A 25,926-nucleotide genomic window follows, 5' to 3' on the forward strand; every position below is an offset into this window, starting at 1 on the left:
CAAGGCAATGCATTCACTCTACAGAAAACATCCCACTTCTTCTTCATCATGATCATTATTATTATCATTGATAATCTCTTATTATAAGTGATAGTATCTTTAATTTTCTTGTGAAATCTCCTAAAGGACTTTGACCGGATGTGTAAGTTGTTATTGTTGGTAAATTCACGTTGCTGCTGCTCGCTCTGTTCTGTGATCATGGCTGCACTGGACCACACCAGCCATGTTTGCTAATTTAAAACCCAAAGGTTAGGGGAATAGTTGTTTATTATTTACCCGTGTGCCATCCTTACCCACATATTTGCTTAGACGAAGGTTTAGAAGTCTCTGCGCCCTTCGCAACAATCCCGTGGACTGAAAGGTTGGACAGCTTTATCTTAAAAAATATCAGCGAAACTTTTGATGATGGTGGTGTCGGTTGTGAGCAGATGATGCTCAGCAACATTTGTCTGTGCGTGCAGCGTAAACAATGTAACTTCATCAGCAGGCTGCTAGCGTAACGTTAGCCCGTGGAACAAAAGGTGGAGCACGCCTCCATCTGTTAACAAGTGAGTCTGAATGGAGTTAGCTACTATCAACACGGTAGGTAGATTTTCAGTTTCATCCGCGGTGTTCTCTCTCCTGATGATGGGCTCTCCGTGGAGTCACAGCAGCGTGGTTGCAGTACCTGCTACCTGGCTGTTAGCTAACATCTTCACACATACTCTGGAGGATGCTATCAGTTAGCCATCTACCTAGCGTGTCCTAGCTAAGATCTATTGTGATGATTTAGCTAAATAACCTTGGAAATGGACTGTGGAGTATTTTTTTGATTAGTTATACCACATTAATGACTTCTTCTAACCCCTCATTGACGTAAACTTAGCTCTAACGTGTACAGTGTCGGCTGTTAGCACTAGCATTGCTTTGATGTCAAATGTTCATTTTGGAGCTAGCGCGACTTAGCTTAGCGCTGCGCCTGCTTTTGTAATGGCCTCGTTGAATTAGGACATTCAGAGTACTTTGGTAACACGGATATGAAACTGCTAGACGTGTTTACGAACAGTCCTGCGGGCCTCGAAGTGGCTGTGAGATATTCTCCCTAATCCCCCCATTGTTAGTTGGCTAAGGCCGCCGGGTCTTGAATACTGTGTGTGTGTGGCTGTGACTGCCTGGGCCGAACATTCATCATGGCAGATATAGAGGAAGATGTGTTCCTGTTCGCAGCGCCTCATCAGCGTTAATGATGAGCTTCTATCGGAATATCACGATTGTCCATTACAAGGCCTGGCATCTGCTGCTACCGGCTGCGACATTTTGACGGTTGTTGTTGTACAGGAAATGGAGCTATTATAAGAAGCTGCTGCCAAAGTTATTTAGGAGCGGATGATTTTGTCTTATTATTTAGCAGCATGATCATTGTGATATTTAATTAAATAATGAATTGGTGATTCAAGCAGGGGAACACTGAGCACAGGCATCTTGGCTCCTTTATCTTGCATGTATTTAGCTGGAGGTGGATATTAGCCCTCCTGTTATGTTTGTTTCTCTGGGACAGCAATAATGTTCCTGGGTCAATTTGACCCGGGACATATTCAATTATCCCAAAGCGCCGGAACCCCAAAAATTCCCAATACACATTTTTTTAAATCTAATTTTTAACTCCATTACTAACCATTTAAAACAACATTTAGTCCATTGGTGTTCTTTAATTCTCATAGATCATGGTTCAATGAGGATAACTCACTCGTTTTTCATTTATATTAATGTTAAAACTTTTTTTAATGTACATTGGAAAGCCCTAAATATAAATACAACAGTTTTACATGATATTGATTTATGTTTATTTTATTTTACATTTTGAATTTTTAGTTTTTTTACGAAGTGATGTTGATAAATTAACTCAATTTTCATGCTGCATTCAGCGGGTTTGGAAGGCATATATTATCTAATATAGACTAAAAAGGCTCAGTTTGACCCACAACATAACAGGAGGGCTAAATGTGGGTTTACATTTTGTTTTCTGTTTTTTTTTTTCAGATGGAGTCAAATAATCATTTCAACTATGGCACCCACTCCTCAGCTAACTCAGGACTGAAACTCTCCTCAGGGGATTCTCTTTACACTAACGGGTCCTCCATGAGTTTTCCTCAGCAGGGGAAGAGTGAGTATTGTAACAGAATATAGATACGGTACACCCAACACCCTCCTCAACAAATACATACAAAACTCAGCTGCACGCCTCCTCACTGACACCCGCTCCAGAGACTACATCACCCCAGTCCTCCAGAACCTCCATTGGCTTCCCATCACCTCCAGAATACAGTACACGATCCTCCTCACCACCTACAAAGCCCTCCATAATCTAGCTCCCTCCTACCTCACCGACCTTCTGCAACCATACAATCCCACCCGCAACCTCCGCTCCACCAATGCCAACCTCCTCACCCCTCTCACCAAACCCAAGCACCAAACCTTGGGGGACAGGGCTTTCTCTGTCGCTGCCCCCACCCTCTGGATCTCTCTCCCCCAACACCTCAGACTCTCTGCCTCACTCACCAACTTCAAATCCGGGCTCAAAAACCCACCTATTTAGAAAGGCTTTTAACCTATAACTGATTTTTTACGTGTTGTTTTGTTTTGTTTTTTGTTTTGCTTATCTATTGTATAATTTTTTTTTTTTTGTAAAGTGTCTTAGAGAAACTTTTAAAGCGCTTTTATAAATAAAAAGTATTATTATTGTAGTTTTGAAGTACAGTGTTAAACTCATTCAAACTGTAACCTTTCAAATTGACAATGTTCTTGTGTTTCACAGATATGAACGGCGAAATGAATGTGAATGGCGTCACTACTGTACTCGGGTCTGGCGTTCCTGGTTCCAACCCGCCAAACGCTCCCTACCCACACATGAGCAACCACCACCAGGGCAGCATGGGCTATGACTACTTGTGGGGAGGACACCCTCAGTATGGTCCAGCCATGGGCTCCTCTTCTGGGCACGGGATGCACCAAAAGCAGCCTGCACCTGGGATGGTGCAGTCTCAGTCACAGCACCACTTCCAGGGACATGGACAGTACCAACTAAATGGAGCTATTGAAGGCTCCCACCAGCCCTCTGTGGCAGGCCCTCCAAGCATGGGTCAGTACTGGAACAGGAGTAACCCTGGCCCACAGATGGGTTACAATTCCCACAGCATGTATGGGAGTTACCAGAGTCAGACACATCCTGGAATTACACCATCACAGCATCACCAGCAGCAGTCCTTACAACCCTCACCGCATCCATCATCACAGCAGCACCTCCTCTCCCATCGCCATTCTCACCAACACCACCAGCAGCACCAGCAACCACAGCATTATGGTATTATGCCTAATGGGATGCCGTACTACCAGCATCAACCCCAGCACCCGTCCCTGCCATCCCCTCAGCAGCAGCAGCCCCTGCAGCAGACTCAGCCCCAAAGCCAGGCTCAGATGATCCCCCCTGCTGCCCAGAATTTTACTCCTCCTCGTGGCAGCCCACAGCACCACGGTTTAGGAAGGGGGGGTTCTGGCAGCCCACTCCCAGTTGGGATGTCCTCAGCATCAGTGATGCCACCATCAGCAGTGCAGGAGAGTGGATCACCCAAGGGCCACAGCAGAGAGCGAAGCCCACATGCCAGTACTGTGGGAGTATCTGCTGTCATTCAAGGTGACGCTTTCACTCTTTTAGAAATGTTTCAGAAACTCTATAACTCATTTATCCCAACAGTTCTTTTTTTTTCTTACTTTACTAACTTTTGCATTTTTGCCTGGAACTGGATAGTTCCATTTAAAGTTTTATATCCTCATATTTGAAACACTTCTCTTCTCTTATTTTAAGTTTCCTCCTCTAAGGCCACCAGTTGAGCTTTACACCTGTAATCATTTTGTCTCTTCTTCTTGGCCAACAGCTGCTGATGATATTAAAACATGAGGTTTCCTGGTTGATTTACATATTTCTATGGCTAAAGTTTACATTAGTTTTGTGAAAACTGTTTTTTGTTAAGCTTCTCAGTATATTACAAGAAGTCTCTTTTTAAGCAGAAATGACCCAAACATTCCATGTAGTGCTTCAAGAATGTGAGAACTTCTGTTTATCAAAAACAATCTTAAATTTTGTAACAATTTGTATTTATTTGATTTTAGTTGCTATGAAGTCTTAAATGACAGGAGACTAAATATTCAGACTATTTCACTTTTAGCATTTTAACAGAAAAAACATTCAAATGATTAACTTAATGTTTGAATGTTTGGAAAAATATAATTGCTACTTTAAAGTATTGTTTACAGCCTAAATTATTTAAAAAAAAAGGATCTACTTTTGAATTGATTTTGAAAATATGTCAAGTTTAAGCCCTGTGAGTTTGATATAAATATTGAGGCATGGGGGTCAGTCCCGCAGCTTGTTTAGTGGGGCTGTAGTGCCAAGACTCACCAGCATGGGGCAGTGTTTGACTGTAAATCTGTACCAGTCCATGAGGTGTTCTGCCAGGAATAGCCTATACTTGTAATAAATCTTCAACTATAAAATTCTTTTTTTTTCTTTTTATTGTTCTATAAAAATGTATTTATCAGTGTAACAAACAGATGCATCAAAAGGACACCTTTAATCTATATTTATCTCCTTTTTTTCCTATTTTGTATTGACTGCTTCCTGGGTTCTTTTCTCAGGGCACACAAGAGAAGCCGTCAAAGAGATAGATACAAGTTTTAATGGCACGGAGAGAGCGTCTGTTTCCCAAAGGCTGCCCAAACCTGACAGTTACCCACCCAACCTTGTGGGCGCGACAAGTGATTATCGTCAGCCTCCTGAACAACCAGCAGCTCCACAGCGGCCAGAAATGTCTTCTCCTGTCAAAGAGTCAGCCGTGAAAACACCTCCTCAGTTCGTGTCCTCTCAGCTCTCTACACCTCCTTCAGCAGTGTCAACATCTACAACCAAGGCTTCAACACCTCCTCGGGTCTCTGCTGTTCCTGCTGTCTCTGATTCTCCCACATCTGCGCCCCGGAGCCCTACAACATCACTGCCTGCTCTGGCACAGATCTCAACACCTCCTCTAATGATGCCCAGCCCTAAGCTTCCCACTTCTGCTGCAACCGATACGTCTCTTGCTGGATCCAAGCACCTGTCAGCCGGGTCCTCGTCCTCCTCTCTGCCTACATCACCTCCAAAGTTGACTACACCTCCTGCTTTAGCTGATGTGTCTAAACCTGCGTCAGTTTCGTTAGAAGCTGACGCTTATCAGAACAAGTCTTCACTGCCTCCTACAGCTTCTGGTCTCCCTAAACCGGCCTCCCCTCCTGCCCTCGTGCCCACATCTTCTTACTCAGCATCTGCACCCATCTCATCCCTTCAAAGGATGGTTCATGGGTCCAAACCACCTCTTCTGACATCATGCTTCACAGACAAATACGGAGGTCAACATGAGAAGCCAGGACCCCCCAAACTATTGTCCACTTCCTCAATACGTGAAAAATCTTCAGTGCCAGGACCTCCAACCTCAGTACCACCTGTTTTATCTTCATCTGCATCTCCCATGTCAATGTCAAAAACTCCTCCAGCTAGCAGTAAACCTCCAGCAGCTGCGTCTCAGCGTCAGACAGATACTCCTCCACCTGCTAACTCTGATCTTCCCGCTGCCTCTGCAGCACCACAACCACCTGCAACCACAAACCTCCCCTCAACCCAGGAAAGCCCCACAGTCCGACCTCTGTCCACCCTACCTCTTCTAACCACTCAAGCCTCCAGGACTGCACCCATGTCCGGCCCTCCTGCCTTGGTGTCTGTGCTTTCTGCAACGGGTACGCCTTCTGGAGCTGCCAGAAGTACTGGCACTGAGCTGCCTCCTCCTGAACCCACTGCTCCTCATCTTCTTAAGTGTCCCAAGCCAGAGCAGCATGGTCACAGTGATGATAAAAAAGAAGTAAGAAGAAATGGAAAAGCGGAAGAACACCAGCTTGATTCTGGCATCATGAGGACGACGCAGAAAGTGGAAACTGCTGAAACAACAAAGTCTGAGATCCTCGCACCCAAATCCCCCCCAGGTCTTCCTGATGAACCCTCGCAGACCACAGTGTTTGCTCCAGTTCAAAAGAACAAAAATGAAAAGACGGAATCTGAACAGCGCCTTATGAAAAGTGTGGTCACCTGCGACGCTGCGGAGGAGAAGACACCGCTCGTAAAGCCCTCACACCCCCGCCTCACAAGGTTAGATTCAACTGAAGAGGAAAGTTTTGAATTCTCCTCCCAGTTTGACACCCCCTCTAGACTTCATGAAGAAGACGATAGCTCCTGCATAGACGACTCGGCTCACTTTGACAGCAGCTTCCACTCGCGAAAGGACACATCTCAGTTTGACAGCACTTCCCACGTAGACGAGGAGCCCTCCACAGCATTAGATACCACTAGAGACAGCAGCTCCTCTGCGGATGACTCCAGAGATGACACACTGGACTCCACCAGGGAAGGAGAAACGTCTGAGGCAGAAGGGACCAAGGATGGCTCCCAAATCCCAGGGGACTCCACGATGGAGTCTTCCTTCAACAACAGCTCTCAGATGGAAGAGCCCTCTGTGGACTGCGATAATGTGTCCAACTTGGATTCATTTGCATCCTCTCAGCCAGGTCAGCAAGGTACATACATGCAGAAATTGATCTTGGGAAACAGAGCATATTGGTTGACTGATTGAAAAGATTAGAATTTCCCAAAAATAACAAAATATTTTTAATGACATCGCTTTTATCATCTCTACATGAAGGTAGTTGTTTTCCCCCCATATGCGTGTTTTGACATTTAAAGATGCATAACATTTACAAGGGCATCTAAACTTCCCTCAAACACCCCCACCCAACACTCCTCTGATGATAAATACATAAAATGAATAAAGTCAAATAGAATTATGAAATTAAATATAGAATGCATCTTTTTACATCAGAAAACCTACAGTAATGAAAGAAAAAAGTGATTTATTGTACAAAAAAAGCATGCTATTACAAATTCAGAGTATTTAACACACTAAAACACACTCCATAGTCTTAACTGTGAATCCTCTTGTCCCCTTTGATTAGTATATTCCCTAAATTATCATTCATAAGTTAAACGTTTTTTTCGTCTTGTGCAAATTCAAGCTTCTTCTGAGTATGAATGTTATTTATATGTAAGTATCCATGGAGTAAAGCCAGGTCCCAGTGTCACGTCTTCCTATTTTGTTCTAGAAAAGTCCTGTCAACTGTGTAGCCCACAGAATAGATCTACTTTTCAATACATATTACCCATTTTTGTTTTTGTTTTTTGTCATTGGTCTATATTTCTGAATTTGTGTAACTAAGTTTGTTTTTTACTTTTCATCTTAAGCAGAGTGGGAACCCAGAGGACACGATACTCCAGACTCAGTTGGACAAATTAGCAGAAAGACCACACTAAACGAGACCATGACTCCCCAGAGTTTCAAGATGAGGGATGAGAACTTCATCGCCTTCAGTACCCCAGCAGAGGGCCCTGCTGTACACCCACTGCAACCAGTGACTGATCAGACTGTGTCCGCTGCGGGAGAACCGCTGAAAACCCCAGGGAAACAACGCAAACCTCGAGCTCCAAGGGCAATACTGCTGAAAAGCCCAGGTATTTATAAAACTCATGTCAACTAAACTTTAAGATAATTGAAACATGTTTATTTTTATTTTGATGTAACTTTGATATCTGTTTCTCTTTATTCTAATCTCCAGAGGGGACTCAGAGGAAGCCTCGAGGTCGAGCCCCTAAAGCGGCGAAGGTGGAGACTAATGAGGAGGAAGGGGTGAAGAAAGAGGTGGGGGTCAGGGGCAGAAAGAGAAAGAAGTCCCTCAAAGTGGTTGTTAAAGGAACATCAGTGTGTGGAGGTGCAGGGACAGGAGAGGAGATCGATACCATCACCGCCACGATCGAAGCCGTTCTGGCAAATGCTTCATCTCTCAGTACCGCAGTCGTGAAACCCAAGAAGGTGAAAAGGGTCAGGAAACAAGACCAGGAAGGGAACCTGGCAAAGACACCCAAACAAGATGAAGAAAAAACAGCTGAGGATGCCGATGAAAACGACGACGACAGCTCCACTGCAGGTGAAGGAGGAGGGTTTTGAGAGGGCGTGGTCATGTCATCATTTCAGAGTTTGACATATCTGATGCTAATCATGGCTGTGTGTTTTTTGTTAACAGGTGAATCCAGAGGACGGAGGGTTGCAACAGAGGAGCAGGTTCAGTTTCCAATGCGACATGGGTAAGGTTCCCAAAGTGGACATTTGTTTACAAAATCGCCTGTTACACTGCTGATTATTTAAACCCAACAAAGTCACACAAGTTATTAACATCCTTCTGTGACTAGATATTTGAAATGAGCTGTAAGAGTTCAGTTGATGTGTTTTTTTCTGTGTTCATGTTTTAGTTTCTTTGAGGAAAATATGCCATCAATGTCAAATCAACAAATTATTAACACAGGCTAAAATTTTTCTTTACTTTTTAAAAGTTTCAATAAGTGTACAATGCTTGTTTATTACAGTCCAGCTCCAGTTTGTAACATGTGCCACTCCTTCTGAAACAACAGTAATGGAATAATGATCTCTCCTAACTCTAGCTGGAAGAGGGAGATCCGTGTGAAGAAACTGGAGAACCGCATGAGAGGTGAAACCTGGTATTACACACCTTGTGGACGGAGGATGAAGCAGTTCCCGGAGATAATCAAAGTAAGTTTTCCGAGCGATAGAATGAAACATTCAAGGTTCTTCTCTTCAAGGTAAATAACCCCTGATGATGTGTTTCTGATGTCAAGGCACTGACTGTGGGCTTCTGTCTCACGTATCTGCTCTTCTGATCTCCTCACACAGTACTTGAAGAGGCACACAGACAGCGTGGTCAGCAGAGAACACTTCAGCTTCAGCCCACGCATGCCTGTTGGAGACTTTTATGAAGAAAGAGAAACACCTGAGGTTTGTACAGTTATCTCACTTGTTTATTCACCTCTAAGGAAATTACATTCACAAACAACTTCTGCTCAGACTTTGACTTTAAAAGAAGTTCAGAAATGCAAGACAACATGTAAGTTATCTTTCATGCAACAGGGTGCGAAGTGGTTCCTCTTGGCTAACGAGGAGGTTCCCTCTATGATCATGGCAATCACTGGCCGGCGAGGTCGACCACCAAACCCTGACAAAGAGAAACCTCGCAGGGTCCGTGCTCTGAAGGGAGGACCGGCTCGCCGCCCGGGTAGACCTCCCAAACCCAAGATGATTGACTTCCTCAGCAAAGTTGACGCTAAGCTTTTGAAGCGACTTGAGGCCAAGGGTGAGTGGATGTCGCTGGCATGAGATCAAGTGCCTGAAGTGTAAGTCACATGTGTATCTGATGAGTTTTATTCTCTATTACAGAAGCTCTCACGGAAGAGGAGAAGGAGAAACTTGCAAAAATCAAAAAGAAAATGAAGAGAAAGGTAGGTGTGGTGTGCGTTGAATTATTTTTCAGGTTGTGATGTCATTGATATTTTATCCTGAATTTGTTTTTGCACTTTATTTTAAAGGCAAGAATGAAGAGACGGGAGGATGCAAAGGTTAAGAAGATGAAACTGGAGAAAAAGAAAGCCAAGGTAGAGAAAACGAAGGACAAAATGATTTAGTAGAAGTTCCTCTTTCACCACCGCCACCTATTCCTGAGTTCACTCATTCTTTCCTTTTTTGTGGTTCAGCTTGAGCAAAACGCCAAGGACCTCCAGCTTAAGGCTGATTCAACTGACCCAACAGCCCCACAGCCAGCATCAGGGCAGCCTGCTGCAGAGCCCAAGAAGCCCGGCCGCAGGAGGTCGGTCAAAGTCGCAGTTCCTCCTCCCGTACAGCAAACCGATGAGGAGAGGATAGCCCAGGGTAAGAGAGTGCTGGGTGCTCGCAGTAAAGCTAAAGCACTGGCTAAAGCTCAGGCGGAAGCTGAGGCTGCAGCTCAGGCCGCACAGGCAGCTAAGAGGGCGGCAGAGAGGAGAGCGCAGGCCCAGAGACGACTGGAGGAGAGGAAGAGGCAGCAGCTGATTGCAGAGGAGCTGAAGAAGCCCACAGAGGACATGTGTCTCATTGACCACAAGGTGAGTTTTTGAATTTAAACCTGTTCTATCAGCACTTGTTGCAGACGATTCTTTTCAGGGTTTTAATGACTTGTAAAATGTGTCTCTTAGCCTCTTCCAGACCTGTCCCGTATCCCTGGTGTGGTTCTATCTGGAACATCCTTTGCCCACTGCCTGGCTGTGGTCGAGTTCCTTCATGGATACGGAAAAATAATTGGAATCAATGTACCAAAAGACATCCCCAGCCTTGCTACACTGCAGGAGGGGCTCTTAGGTCTGGGTGACAGCCAAGGAGAGGTCCAAGACCTACTGATAAAACTCATGGAGGCGGCACTCCACGATCCAGGCCTGCCATCACATTACCAGGTTTGTGGTGCACTTTGTTAACATATGTTTTATTGATTTTCACATGTTACAGGGTATTCACAGATGTATCAAAACATACAGAAAACACATAACCCCTCCAAATATTGGCAGAATATTACACACATAAAACACATACAGAAAAGTTAAAAAGAAATTATAAAAAATAAGAGTACATTTTCAGAAAATTCTAGACAAAACCCTACAATAAATAAAATGACATAAAAATAAATAAATAAATAATAATAAAATAATAATAATGATAGATTAAAAACTAAAATGTAGCAAAAAAAAAATCCTCAAATCATGAATATATAAATATAGAATGTCTCATTCACATCATAGCCTCACAATTCCAGCACTTCTTCAATGTCAACATTTTTTTAATAAAATTAAAAAATGTCTCCCAGATGTCAATAAACTCAGAGGGCTTCTTCCATACAACATAAGTAAGTTTTTCAAGAGCTAGACTTGTGGTTAATTCTTTTAACCATTGACCAAAACAGGGGCAACACACATTCTTCCAATACAATGCAATTAAACTTGTGGTGCACTTTTGGTATTTGTTCCTTTGATGAGATCCGTGCAGAAGAAGAAGAAATCTGACTTTGCCTCTCCTCTCTCTCCACCTTCAGTCTGTGAAGATCCTCGGGGACAAGCTGGCCGAGCTGGAGCTGACCCGCAGCACCGTCTCAGAAGCTCTGCGCATCTTTATGGAAGCTCATGGGTTTGACACTGAAGTCTGCGACACGCTGAGGACCAAAACATTTCACGCCCTTCCTCCTGACACCAAGGCTGCCATCCTGGGGTTCCTGGTGGATGAGCTTAACAGTAGCAACATCGTGACGAGGTAAGAAAAAAACTATCTCACTGTAGGCCACTTTAAGTCTACTCCGACTGCATTTCCTGTTCTGTATTAATATGTAAATCTTGTGTTTCAGTGACATTGACAACACATTGGAGAACATGTCAACTTACAGGAAGAACAAGTGGATCATTGAGGGGAAATTGCGCAAGTAAGATGATACCTAGATTCTTCAAATACAGAAAATATCACAGATATATCGTAGGTGTTGACTCTGATTGTTTTCCCTTTTTCAGACTAAAGGCAGCTCTAGCACGTCGCACCGGACGCTCAGAAGAAGAGCTGCACTTCGAGGAGAGGAGGCGCAGTGCCAGAGTGGCCGAGGAGGAGAACCTCAGTCTGGAGGAGAGTGGCCTCGTCTTGGAGAGAGGCAACCGCCGCGTGCGCAAAGAAGAGCCAAAAATCAGTGACGTAAGTTTCCACTCTTGTGTATTTTTTGAGAAGTTTCAGAAACCTGACGCGCTCTACATTTAAATTCCATCTTTTTTTTGTTTCAGAGCGAGAGTCCTACTAACGCCAGCATTCCAGAACTTGAAAGGCAGATAGATAAGCTAACTAAGGTGGGTTTTCTATGTCACTCCACCACAGTGTTTGATGCATTTTGTGTTATTTTATTTGAAATTTCACTTCCTTTTCTTTTCTCCTCAGCGACAAGCATTTTTCCGTAAAAAGCTGCTACAGTCGTCTCATTCCATGCGGGCCGTGCTGCTGGGCCAGGACAGGTACCGACGTAGATACTTGGCTCTACCTCACCTTGGAGGAGTTCTGGTCGAGGGGCCAGAGGAACTGCTGAGTGAGTCTGAAGATGGATTATAAAGATATTTCATTCTCATATTTTAAGAAAGATCAGTTGCCTCTCTGAGTTTATCTAAACTCTTAAATTTTGTCACGCAGCTTCTGAAGACGTCCTTGTAGCCGAGGTTCCCGTCACCTTCCTCAAAAAGGAGCTCAAAGTTGAAGAAACTGCCTTGCCTACCACTCCCCCTCCGTCTCTACCTTCCTCCCCTACCTCTGCGACCCCTGCCCAGGTCAAGGTCTTATCTCCGGACAAGGAGGACCCCCTCCCCGGCACTGCCTCCCTCATGAGCCAGCCAAGAGGACGAGGGCGCCCCAGGAAAATCAAACCCGAAGTAGAGCTTCACCTCCGCACGGCCAAAATTCGTCGCAGGCGTCGAAGTAGTGCCCGATCTGGAGGGGAAGAAAGGCCGGGATCACCGAACAGTGGCACACATGACCTCACACAGGCTGCCTTCCAGAGCTGGCTTAGCCAATCACAGGAAGCATCAGGGGCAGCAGGGGACGCACCCGAGGGAAACCGACCAGAAGAGAGTGTGAAGGAGATGGCGGAGAAGCAGGGTCAGTGGTTCAACCTGCTCCCTAAACAGCCGTGTGATGAGAACTCTCTGACTGAGCCGCAGATACTGAACTCATCCAGCCCTCCCACATCACCCCCAAAACTCCTCCCACAGACCCCAAGTGATCTATCTGCAGCAGCTGCTCCGTTTGTGCAGGTTTGCCCCTCTAACCTTAATTATAAACACAATAATGCATGCTGTTATCATTATCAGTCAGTCTTCTGTTCGGTGTATGAATAATTGATCTTTTGCCCTCCCTCAGCCGGACCTGCTCATGCCTGGCCTGGCTCCTGCTGACCCCTTGACGCCAGCAACACCACAGGACATTTCCCTTACTCCCCCAGCTCTTGCAATTCCTTTTTATGCCCAACCACCCCCTCAGCTGCTTCCAGCACCAACTACTCCCACCAAGCCTGCTCCAGCTACCCCTGGGAGACCAGGTCGCAGGCGCCGAAGAGGCAGCAGAGGCAGCAGTCCCGCTCGCAGAGGACCGAGAGGAGCTGCAGCTAAACGTCGCGGTCGGCCTCCAAACGCTGTGTTTCAGGAGCTGGAGCAGCAGTACTTCACGCAGCTGGTGGTCAAACCCATACCTGCATGTAAGTAGAGTCTAGTTGATAATGCTGTTTTGAGGCCTCTGAATCTGTGTCTTCTTTTGATATCTAATGTAACGTCTGTGTTTCTGCTTCAGCGATGGTGCAGGGCTGGTGGTGGATCAAGGATCCAGAAGAACTTTACCACACCTTACAGGCCCTCCATCCCAGGGGCATCAGGGAGAGAGTGCTCCACAAGCATTTGGCCAAACTCATGGACAGTTTGACTGAGATGTGCACCAAATCTATCAACGGTAAATACAGTCGGTTAACAACTAATCAAACTGAATTCTTACGACACGCCCCCTCCTCTTACCTTGCTTTTTTCTAACAACTGCTCTGGTGTGTTTTCCTTTAGACCCCTTGTTTGACTTGAAGCTAGAGGACAAGGATGTGCTGGTGGAGGCTCTGCAGCAGCCCTGGCAAGTGCAGGAGAAGGCGATGGAGATTGACATCAGTGCCCTACAGTGGGTGGAGGACCTTGAGCAGCGAGTCATCGCTGCTGACCTACATCTCAAGGTGAGAAAGTGACTCACTTTAACATCACTGTAACAACATTGAGATAAATGCTAAGAGGCTTTTGAACATTCATTATGGAGATCATAGCTTCAAAGATGATATTGGGAATTGCAGGTGAAAGACATTTCAAACTTTTCTTGCCTTTTGCTTTTATCTCTTTTTGTTAACCCTTACATTAAAGTGCCAAAATGTACAACAGCTCTTGAGCTCCTCCCCCTGAATATAAGATGACTTTATCAGATGTATTTCAAGGGGAAAAAAGGGTCTTATACTCAGGTTAACATAATAATAACTTTAAAACATCCAGGGGTATCTAAAAGAAGATGCTGGTAATGATCAAACAAAGGCTAGGTCTAGAAAGGAAAACTTGGCCCAAATAAAAAAATAACAGTCCTCTTGATTATTTAATATTTTGTACATCAGCCAAAAAAATACTTGACTTTTGCAGCAAACTATTTAATAACTAAATAAAATTCTACCTCTGTGATCTTGTGCTGATGTGTCTTTTTGCATATGCATGTCTTATTCACAGCAACATGAACGTTAGCCAAAACTATTGTAGTTGTTGACAGTCTGCTTCTGTATTTTTAAGGCGCTTCCTCCGGGTGCAGTAAATGAAGCTGAATCTAACGTAGAGGCACAGATGGCTGAATTTCAGGTAACATTCAAAGATTTCCATTCAAATGATCCTCCACTCTTGTTTAATAAAGTCAAGCAAACTTCTTATTCAGTTATCTCCCTCACTGATACTGATCATCTCGCCCTTGCTCCCTTTTTTCAAGCCTTACACGCTCCCAGATCCAGACTCCACACGGGAGGACCTCCAGTACTACGAACACGACGCCGACCCCAATGATGACTGGATCGTACGGACCAAGAAGGAGTGGTCGGGGCTGCCACGCATCGCCACGCACCCGGTCGACTTGGCCGTGCTGCGGTTGGCTAACCTGGAGCGGAACATTGAGAGACGCTACCTGAAGGAGCCACTGTGGAACCCAGCTGAGGTGATGAAACTGGCTCCTCTCACGCCAACACCAGGAGAGGAGCTGACCATGGATGTCATCAGGTAAGGATGACGGGCTGTCTTTGGAGATCAGTTTACAACGCTACAAAGTTAAATCTTTATTTAGCAGTCACTGGGAGCTTGGAGTGTTTTTTCTCAATTACCTAAAGGTGTTAAAAAACTTTCTCGGGCACCAGTTGATAGAGCAGGCACTTAATTTAATGAGCCCAAGTTTTTGAGTCATCAGCTGCAGGTCCCACTCCCCCTCCACATCTGTCCTATCCCTCCTCAGCTGTTCTGTCCCTCCTCAGCTGTCCAATCCCTCCTCAGCTGTTCTGTCCGATGGCAAAAGAACAACAAAAGCTAAATCTGTCAACATGTTTTTTCCCTTTCAGTCTGGAAAGTGAGATCACGTCTCGACTTCGCACGTGGCGACAGGCTCTAGATCGCTGTCGCAGCGCTCCACAGCTCTGTCTGTGTTTACTTCAGCTGGAGAAGGCCATTGCCTGGGAGAGATCTGTGACTAAAGTGGTGAGAACCGTTGCCCTCTTCTCTTTTTAGGGAGCAGACTGCACAAAGTTTCTAAAAAGAATCAAAGCAAAATGAAAATGTGACATGATTTTGACGTTAATTCTTCTTTGTGTCTGTCTTTTTGTAGACCTGTCAGGTTTGCAGGAAAGGAGACAATGATGATTGCCTGTTGCTGTGTGACTGCTGTGATCGAGGCGCTCACATGTACTGCCTGAGGCCCAAAATCACCCAGATACCAGAGGGAGACTGGTTTTGTCCCACCTGCATTGCCCAGGTAAGAGCACAAAAGACAACTTCAGACTTTAAAACACACAAGTGTCTTTTCAGTTAACTTAAAATGATTCTTTCAAAGCAGCATGTACTTTAATGTGTGTTTCCTATCACCTCAATTTGATATTCGCTCTGTCTCTCAGGACGACGAGCCGCGCTCATCCAAAAAGAGGACCAGGGTGAAAAAGAGAAGATACGAAGAGGATAGCTCTGAGGATGAGACGACGACGCCTACTCGTCGTAGTGGTGGCATGGCAACACGGTACAAGGAGCCACCAGCACCGGCTTCGTCTTCTCGTTCCTCTGGAGAGGGAGGCGGTGCTAAACGTCGCCGCATGACAACACGCAACCAGCCTGACCTCACATTCTGCGAGTGAGTCATGACTTCATCTCTGTTCTCATGCAGAGATCTCTTTCTGCTCTCCATATCAGACTTTACAGATCCAGTGTTATCATCATGGATTTTTTTGTAATGCTTGTGTTTTTACAGGATCATTCTAATGGAGATGGAGTCTCATGCCGATGCCTGGCCATTCCTTGAACCTGTCAACCCCCGCCTGGTGCCAGGCTACCGCCGCATCATCAAAAACCCCATGGACTTCCTCACCATGAGAGAACGACTGCTGCAGGGCGGGTAAGAGCAGATCATTGCAAGCATTTCATTTACAACTTCATTTACTCAATTTTATATATGAAGAGGCAAAATAGAAGTTTTCAGTTTCTATGAACGATATCAACTGTTGGATGACTTCAAACTTTTTAAAACTTAACTCAGAAAAAACTGAAATACTCGTCGTCGGCCCAAAAACCCAGAGGGAAAACATCCAATCACATCTGAGTTCAATTTCTTTGAAACACTCCGATCATTCATATCCCAAACTGACGCCGAGAAATTAGTCCACTCATTCATATCAACCAGGTTAGATTGTTGTAAAGCACTGTATGCAGGTCTATCCAAACACTCCATGGCACGGCTCCAACTCATCCAGAACACAGCAGCTAGAATCTTGACACATACAAGAAAATATGATCATATCACCCCGGTTCTCAAAACACTTCACTGGCTCCCCGTTCAATACAGAATCCTTTTCAAAATCCTATTATTAGTCCATAAAGCACTCAATGGTTCAGCTCCCCAGTACATCTCTGACTTGCTCACAGTGTTTAACCCGACCAGGAACCTTGTGTCAGCAGATGGAAGTCTTTTAAATGTACCCAGGGTGAAATCTAGGTCCGGTGAAGGGGCCTTTAGTTACTGTGGTCCATCTTTTTGAAACAAACTGCCTGCTGATCTCAGGTCCATCACAACTGTCTCCACTTTAAAAAAAAAAAAGACTGAAAACATATTTATTTTCTCAAGCGTATGAATGATATGATGACTGTTGTGACTGGATGCATGTGCAGCAACAACTGCTGTTTGTTTGATTGCTGTGTCTGATGTATGTTGGGTGTATCTATTGTTTTTCTGTTTTTATTTATTCTATTTAGAAAAATGTCTATGTTTTTAATTCCCCATATAAAGCACATTGAACTCACGTGAAATGAAGTGTGCTTCATAAATAAAATTGCTATTGCTATTAAAGCATCTTAGTAGAAGCAGAAAACATTACAGCCATTTCCAAGTCAAACTCTGAGAGATATAACACACAAGGTCAATAAATGTGTACATTTAAAAATAAATCTGTATTATTCCATCATTTGAAGGAATCGTTTCTCTCCTCTGTAACATCCTCTTTGATAATCAGCAGCGTTTCCCACTGTTGCTGCTCAGGACACTTCCCAGTCTCCCATTTTGAACCCTTCTCCTGTGTCCTTGTCTCAGGTACTGCAGCTGTGAGGAGTTTGCAGCAGATGCTCATCTCGTCTTCAACAACTGCGAGCTGTTCAACGAGGACACGTCAGAGGTGGGGGTGGCCGGACACGCCATGAGGCGTTTCTTTGAGAGCCGCTGGGCGGAGTTCTACTCAAACAAGGACAAATAGGAGCCTGCGACGTTTCCCCTCATGGTGGGGCTGTAAACTGTTGGTGCTTTCACCGTCCCAGTCACTTTCTCTCTCTCTCTCCCTTACTGCAAAGAGACTCTGGCGGCTCTTCCAGCTATGTGTATTCTCTTATGAATAGGTATATATGTATAGATTTTGGCTCTTTGTCTGTTATTGTTCCCTCCATGGGCCTCATATTTTCCAGGCCCCACAGCTGAACTGGCTTGAACTCTTTGTACTCATTCCCCATCGCAGAGAGCGACAGCATGTCTCTCTTCACTCTCTCCTTCCTCCTTTCATGTCGCCTCATCTTCATTTCAACACCTCATCTCCTGTACGTGTTCTCCTGTCAAGTCCTTTCACAAGCCCCATGTCGTAGCGAGGCCTTCGGTCGGGCCCCCTCTGCAGGGTGATAACATGGTCTCAGGCCCTCGAGTGTTTTGGCTCTCAGACTCGCACTGAAGGTCAGGGAATGATGACACTATTGCAGCCTCACTGCTGCACACTGGACCTGCTCAGCACCGCTCTACGACTAAAATGGATCGCGACTCTTCTCAGAGCTTGGGCCATTTCGTACCTGTTCAATGGAAATGTAATGTACCGTGGTCTTATGCCTAGAAGTAACTTTTTTGCTCAATATATTTTTATTATATATTCTATATATAAATATATATACAGATTACAATAGCTGGGATTATTTAATAGCAATAGCTTGTAGTGAATGTGTACAGATTACCTTATAGAGATGTCTAGACCATTTATGAAAAGGCCAGTTAAACTTAAAGGAATCTGTCTTTGGACTGTCAAGAGTAGACGTTGTATAACCTCCACTTAAAGTTGTGCACGCACACTTTTCACCAACACTCACATGATTTCACACACATCCCTTCCGTCTGCTGCTGTGTGAAAGACACTGGTTTCTGGAACTGGAGGATTGTAAGTGTGGCTTAGTCAGTCTGGGCTTAAAGGCTCATATTTCAGTGTCCTTCTTGTTAATAATCGAGTAGTTACACCTGGTCTGTGACACACTGTATTCAGGTGAAAGGTGAAAAGCTTCTCTCGCTAATGAAGACAAGATTGGCGCCGCTTTTAATGAAAGTGACACTTAAACATCTCTTTGTCTGCGGCTTGTTTTAGCAGGTAAACATCCAGTGGTTGTTATGTGCAAGGCTGAAATCCTCCCACTTTTAAGACGATGAATACAAATTTGCTCTGATGATGACACACCGGCACATTCCTGTCTGGTTTTCTGTCTTACATTCCTCTTCCGGATATTTTTTGTGCTTTTTGAGGGCCAATGTACAATGATGCGCGGCATGGTTGGTGTGCTCTGAAGGCGACAGGACGACTCCACAGTCTGGGTTTTTATTTAAACATGTTTCTTACACTGAACTCAGATCCGTTGATGGGAAACAAACTTTGATGTTCCTTGTTACACTTAAAGGGACAGACGTTTTTTCAAAAAAGAAAAAAAAAATTAAGACATGAAAACCAAACGTGGTGTTGAGTGAATTTTTAATAATGTACAGTTTTGGTGACTTTAAATTTGTTCCTTTATATTTTTAGGACCAATTCATCATTTTTAAGAGGAGGTATTACAAGACTCTGTTGTATTAAGGTGATGTAACACGTGTGCATCTGTAGAATGTACTGTGAGTTGAATAAAACCACATCTAGTAGAAAGTATCAGTTCTCTCTGGTTTTTGTCATAACTAGATGTTTTTCTTGTTTGTGTCAGACTTGTTTATGCTGGCAACCTGCTCCAGATACCCTGCCTACTCTCCCAGTGCATGCTGGGCCAAACTTTAGCTTCTCCAGATGCTGTGGATATACTGGACTTGGCTGATAACTGGTATGATGGAGTCATTAAAATGGCATAACTAGTTAGATCAAGAAATGAATACAACCATCATACTCTTCCACTGTGCTTTGGATAGTGTTGAAACAATGAACCATAAATAGAATTCACGACACAACTCTAAATAAAATCCTAACTAAATTAAAAAGATTACTTTTATTTTTTTATACAGAACTGAAATTAGATTGCGATATAAAAAAATACTTTTTAATAACATCTTATATTGGCCATAACCTTGCAAAGGAAATGCCATGTTTAGATGTGCAGACAGGTACGTTTATATTCCCCTTTGTAATTAAAGTCATATCCCCATTAACATGACCACATTTTTTTTTTTTGATCATTTTCTTAGTAGAAAACATACAGGACATTCAAATATTACTAACTTTACAGACAAAAACAAACAAACAAATTACAACACTATGGCAGTTCTGAAAAAATAAACTGAAACACGACCACATTTTAACCTGGTGACAAACTGTTGTTACTGGCTAGAAAATGTATTTTGATAAACTGGATTAAAGATAAACCGCCAACTTTTACGCTGTGGTATCAAGAGTGATTTAGGGTCCTCCATGAAAGGATCAGTGCAGTTCTGAGGGGTAATGAGAGGCACTTCATTGACATGTGGTCTCCTATGTTCACTTGTTTACCTAAAGAACTGACTCAACTTCTGATGAGGGAACAAAACAACATAAAATGGCCAAACCTACAGAGAGCTAATCAATAAGCATCCTCCTTTTTTTTTTTTATTGTGTCTCTATTATCAGTATAGCTTAGCTAGCTTTGCCTTTTGTTATCAGGTATTATACTTGCTTGCACTTGGTATGCAAAAACTTATTATAATGGCAGTATGCATGACATCGACCTGTGGGGGGGAGTGGTCTGGCGGCTGGGTTTTCCCTATCTGGAATGTAAGCTATGACACGGTGGCAGTGTTTTATTTTATATATGTATGTATTTTATTTTATTTTATTTTATTGTTTTCCTTCTTCTCTTCTCTTTCTCATGTACATTTCTTTATATAATCCACTCTTAACCCTCCTGTTATGGGTCAATTTGACCCGGGGCATATTTAATTATCCAAAAGTGTCCAAACCCAAAAAAATCACAATAAACATTTTTTTAAATCTTATTATTAACTCCATTACTGATAATTTAAATCAATATTTACTGTTCTTTAATTCTCAGAGAAGGTTCCTGTCAAAAGTCATGCCAACACCTGCATTCAAACACTTTACAGATGAGGTCAAGAGAAAAGGAGTGTGTGTGTGTGTGTGTGTGTGTGTGTGTGTGTGTGTGTGTGTGTGTGTGTGTGTGTGTGACCTTATATCTATGGAATTGTTTTTTAAATGGGACCAATATAAAAGCCATGTGATCTGGTATAGATCTATTTCATAACAGCTCTAGTTTAGGCTTTGTGCTCGGAGGAAGTTGAGCAGTGCCAGTTGGCCTGCAGAAGGGTTGTTTCACAAGGGGAGAGGGGGAAGCCTCGTCCATGCAGGGGGTGGAAGTCTCTGAGTGTGTGTGTGTGTGTGTGTGTGTGTGTGTGTGTGTGTGTGTGTGTGTGTGTTGCCATGTTTGCAGTGTGTGTGTGTGTGTGTGTGTGTGTGTTTGGGGTGAAATATGTCATACAGTTGCAAAGAAACAATTAGTATTTGACACTTCTGACTCCTTTTAGCCTCCACTTTGAGTGGCAGGTCAAAATGACCCATGAACGGTATATGAAATAAAAACATGCAGGGGGGTTGCAAATTTGTGAAATCAACCATTTTCATTTTATATGTTGATTACACCAATTAAGCCAGGCAGAAGAAGTTTCATACCAAACTTTTGACATATTTTTTTCGATTTTTTTTAACTTAAAAAAGGGTCAATTTGACCTGCAACATAACAGGAGGGTTAATGTAGCGTAGTAGTAACGTGTGGTGTGATACGAAGGCAAGATTTAAGATTTGACTTAATTGTCTTCTGTTGTGGAAAAAAAAAATCAATAATACTCTGTTTAAAAAAAAGAGTCATATCCAATATTTAACTGCAATACAGCAGCAGCATAAATGAGAAGAAACTGAGACTTTTAAAACCTTTTTTAAAATGTCATCATTGAGATTTATTACCTAGTGTCTCAAGCTCTGCACAGTGCTGCATGCTTTCCTCATACCTGTATATCATGAGACAGGTGCTGATTCGATCTGTCACATAAAAAAAAACACTTGACCATGATGGAAATACGTTGAAGTATGTGGGCGGCGCTCCGCAGCTCCCTGAGGAGTCCTGTCTGAGGCACATGCTGCTGGGAACATACTGCCATCACTCCCAGCTGCTCCTCTGAGGTACACACTCAAATGTGAACCCCCCCCCCTCTCTCCCTCTCTCTTGCGCACACACACACTTTTGTCCTACGCACAGCATCTAAGTTATTGACAGATTTAGTATTGGATATATAAAATACTGTGAATCTGCTCAATGCATTTTCCCCGCTCCTATTGCCCTCCATGGCTCTCTTAAATCCCTGAGCTAGCACTTTGGCTTGAGTGTGTGTGAATGTTTGTGTATGTGTGTGTGAAATTGTGTCATTGTCAGCACTCTGGGCAGAGGGGGCTGAAAACTCCCCACGCCAGCGGGTTCCAGTGTGCCCCCTGCCCGTCCCACTCCACACAGTCAGGCTTAGCCCCACAAAAGGGGGGATAACAGTTACACAGTTGCCGTGGGGAGGAGGGGGTAATCCACGGCATAATGGGGGCCTGCCAGAACCCCCCACCCCCCACCCCACCCCTCAAACCCTGCAGCCAGTTCATTCTGGACTCAGTGAGCCAGATTGAAGGCCTCTGATGACTGAAGGGTCAGGAGAATGTTTCAAACTGATATTTCCACCAAAATGATGCCAACTTCCTCAAAACTGCTGTTAGAGTTTAATAACACAGTCGCACATTTGAAACATCGATAATATTCAAAGGCTGAAAAACCACGAGTCCTCTCTGTCGCATCTTTTTACTCAAACAGAGGAATTCTGTCTGTTATGCAAAAGGTCTTCACAAGGTGTGCGCTCGTTTTGATATCAAAGACTGAAAATGAAAAGCATGAACAGATGCAGCATCACAATAAGCACCATGGCAACAGCATCATGAAAGAGTTTATCCCCATGGTGATCAGAGCAGGAACTCATAAGTAGATAGTGGAGGGACCAAAAGGTGGGTGGGAGAACATCATATTTGAGTCCTTTCCATTAAGTGCCAACATTTCATTGTTTTTTAATGGAAAGCCTCCCTAACTCACTTCAAATCTGGGCTGCCTGTAAACCTTATTATGGTACAGATTTATTCTAGACATACAGATGAAGGAGTGACACTTATAACAAATGGTCTGATGTTAAAATGCAGCACATCATTCAATATGTCCTCTCAAGAAAGAGTATGATCTGTGTTTATCTGGTCCCCTCAGTCCATCAATGGTCCCTTTCTCTTAAAATTGATATAGAAATCAGGCTGAGCAGCAGTAATCATCGCCAGGTGCAGAGACATGCAAACGCTGTTCAGCCTGATAGGAGACAAAAGGACGAGCCACAGATGCTTTTTTGAATTTATTTTAAGTATCTATTATTTTGCATGTGTCCCACTATCGGGTCTTGTCTACAACCTTTAACATACAACACATAATGGTAACATAACATATAACTTAATTTACACTATTCCAGAGTGGTATCACATGAAACCCCCACTTTTATACCTCAAAACATAAAACACACACCAAAGTGAATGACATGTATATTCATATGCCATAAAGCAAGGATGCTGTTGTATGTATACTTGTTATGATATAGATTATTTGTTGAGCATGTAAAGACCCCCCTATTCTGAAGAAGGCAGAGTACCCCCTAAGACAAATTTCCACAAAGTAATTTTGTACAAAAAATATAAATGAAGTTAAAAAATCTAATACATAGAAGTTTATATTTATGTGGTTTATATTGTAACACGTAAAAGCTACTTTCATCATACTTTTTGATTATTTAATGAGGTTTCAGTAACATTAAATTATAGTGACTGCTGACTTTTGCTAATAATGCGATTTGACTGATCTGGTTCACATCAGTGCATTTGTACTACAAGTGGACTTGTTGTCAGTGTTGCCAACTTAGTGACTTTGACGCTATATTTAGAGAGCTTATTGGTATATTTGGAGACTTTTGGAGACTAACTGGAAAGCATGTATCGTTCTTACTCTACTCAGTGAGCAGTGGATGCTGCTGTGAGTCCCTCCTAGCTGCATTCAGAGCCAAGCAGCAACCTCCGGTCTAAAAACATGAGTCCAATGCGGAAGTGTTAAAAACTGCAGTTCATCAAGGATCCACTTGAGGCTGGCTCCGGAAGTACCGGAAACCACATACACACAATGAGAGGCACAGCTGACTTGATTGACAGGCAGGAACACTGTAGCTGTTGGCTAGGAGGCTCAAAGCCCGCCTCTTTAGGTCACAATCGCTCGTCAGCAGCAATATGGCTCCAGCCGACAATTGGCCTCAAAACAGCGCTTCAGAAACAGATGGGTGAAGTCACGGATACAACGTCCATATTTTATACAGTCTATGTTCAGAGCAGGAGGCTAGAGAGCAGGAGGCGTTCATCCCACTGCATCTAGACAGCAAATGTATCACGTATGTTCGAAGACACCACTGACTGATCCCACCCGTCTCTTTTTGGTCCTTTTAGATAGTTCATGTAGATTGTATACAATAAATATCTTAAAAATGTTATGGTTGAAAAATGTAATGTTTTACTTTGATTTATTGTAGGCTCCTAAGTGTAGTTATAAACATATTTAGGGTGTTTTTAACCTCTTTTTGACTCTCCCTCAACGTTACACGTCTCTGCTGCAATGTCCATTACAAATTTCAAATTATGCAAATTATATGATGACGTCATTTAGCAACTTCTAGCTACTTTTAGGAGAGCCAATAGCTACTTTCCTCACTGAGGAGCTGGCAACACTGCTTGTTGTATTCTTTCATCATTTGTCTGAGAGTTCCTTCAAATGTTTAACAGACTTGGTGAAAAACAATAAGTGAATGTGTTTTTTTCCCCTTTTAAGTTATTGCTAACAAAAGAGGGAAGTGGGGTTATGTCTCTGGTGTTGTTCACAGATTGCTAATTCATAAATGGGAATGCTAATGTGGTGAAAATATTGAGAAACCAAATATGGAGGATAATGATGACCACGAGGATATTGAGGAAGAAGACTGTCAGACTGCATTAATACATCAGTTTGCACCATGAGCTAACAGTAAGATACATCTGTCATGTGCTGTGTGACCCAGGAGCTAACTTGAGCCACAGCTTGCAGGCAGTTTCTAGCTAGTAGTAGTTGTGTTTTACTGTTTTCATATTAAAGCTCTACTATGAAATTTCTAACTCCAGCAGTTCGTTTTTGTCAATATATAAAATCCAGACTTGATGTAACATTTATCAATTAAATAACTCAACTGGGACTTTTGGTCTCCCATATGTTAGCCACATGGTCCCCTGTCTCCTGATACAATGTGATGGCTCTTTATTCAAGGTCACCTCACTTCCTTCTTGCTTTTCTCCCCTCTCATTATGACTGTACTACAGCTACCTGGCTTCCCAGATATTATGTAAATGTATGGGTCATTCTAGTTTACCAATAGATAACACCTGCTAACTCAGCCGGCTAGGTGGTCCATACTCAGTCCCCTTTCTACGGTGGCCCTGAAGTGCAAATCACAACGGCAAATCAGAAAACACTACGACATTAACCAAACCGGAAGAAGTAGGTACTCTCTGGGGACATGACTCGTCGCTGATTGGTCTGGTCTATCCTTTGACCCAGAAGGACCTTGTTTACATGTTTTCCAAATATGAGTGCCGAACAAAACCCAATTTTAAAACTACATTCACCAAACCTCTGACTCATCCTGCAAAACCAAACAATTTTGTCAGATCATACCCCAATCAATCAAAATTTAAAACAATGCTGAGCAGTCATTACACACTACATAAAAAAATTGAAAACACAATGCTCAGGACATGAATGGTCCATGTCCTTCCAGGTCAAAGGATAGACCAGTCCAATCAGCGACAGGTCATATCCCCCGAGGTTACCTACTTCTTCTGGTTTGGTTAAGGTTGTAGTGTTTCCTGAATTGCCGTTGTGTTTTCTGATTTGCCATTGTGATTTGCACCTCATGGCCACCATACTTTTACCTCCAGTCCTCCAGTCCTGCTTCAAACAAAGTAGGAGCAACTACAAGTAAAATAGTGGAGAAACAGACTACTCATGTGATATACTGAAGACAATTAAAAGAATAATTAGCAAACATGTGATTAAGAACAATGTAACATATTTTCTTACCACAGTCAATGCTTTAGATTTTCGTCAAGGTAGTTTTCACTTTCAGCTTTGTCCCTGTCTCTAACTGTAAGACAAAACTGAAAGTTTTAAAATGCTTCTTGCTAGCATTCAACTGACACTCTAAACACCCCACATTAGTTGATGTG

At 43.3% G+C, this 25,926-nt stretch overlaps 1 protein-coding gene across 9 annotated transcripts; it reads left to right on the forward strand.

Annotated features, from left to right (window-relative positions):
* The first annotated feature begins 149 nt into the window (after nt 1–149).
* On the forward strand, nt 150–19,239 carry baz2a (bromodomain adjacent to zinc finger domain, 2A). 9 transcript variants are annotated; one of them, XM_034694795.1, is made up of 30 exons: nt 150–548; nt 2,020–2,143; nt 2,795–3,670; nt 4,672–6,633; nt 7,358–7,621; nt 7,726–8,094; nt 8,191–8,251; nt 8,606–8,714; nt 8,856–8,957; nt 9,090–9,312; nt 9,396–9,457; nt 9,545–9,610; nt 9,710–10,096; nt 10,187–10,441; nt 11,074–11,288; nt 11,380–11,454; nt 11,540–11,714; nt 11,801–11,863; nt 11,952–12,096; nt 12,198–12,814; nt 12,921–13,254; nt 13,347–13,502; nt 13,607–13,767; nt 14,360–14,425; nt 14,550–14,833; nt 15,166–15,301; nt 15,429–15,575; nt 15,715–15,944; nt 16,062–16,205; nt 17,394–19,239. In XM_034694795.1, exons 2-30 carry the CDS (start codon nt 2,020–2,022, stop codon nt 17,551–17,553), a joined length of 7,968 nt encoding a protein of 2,655 aa, XP_034550686.1. In that variant the 5' UTR covers nt 150–548; the 3' UTR covers nt 17,554–19,239. The 9 variants fall into 9 exon arrangements, with proteins under 9 accessions (XP_034550686.1, XP_034550690.1, XP_034550684.1 ...); XM_034694799.1 differs by having other exon boundaries at nt 150–248; nt 4,672–6,624; XM_034694793.1 differs by having other exon boundaries at nt 163–248; nt 7,355–7,621.
* Nucleotides 19,240–25,926: the final 6,687 nt, after the last annotated feature.

This window comes from Notolabrus celidotus, chromosome 11, assembly GCF_009762535.1.
Source record: "Notolabrus celidotus isolate fNotCel1 chromosome 11, fNotCel1.pri, whole genome shotgun sequence".
Lineage (NCBI taxonomy): Eukaryota > Metazoa > Chordata > Actinopteri > Labriformes > Labridae > Notolabrus > Notolabrus celidotus.

What these genes read in the sequence shown, in the direction of transcription:
- baz2a (XM_034694793.1), top strand. Translation starts at nt 2,020, where the DNA reads ATGGAGTCAAATAATCATTTCAACTATGGCACCCACTCCTCAGCTAAC. An exon ending in AGTATCTGCTGTCATTCAAG is followed by an intron (nt 3,671 to 4,671) that starts GTGACGCTTTCA and finishes TTCTTTTCTCAG; the next exon opens with GGCACACAAGAGAAGCCGTC. An exon ending in CGACGACAGCTCCACTGCAG is followed by an intron (nt 8,095 to 8,190) that starts GTGAAGGAGGAG and finishes TTTTGTTAACAG; the next exon opens with GTGAATCCAGAGGACGGAGG.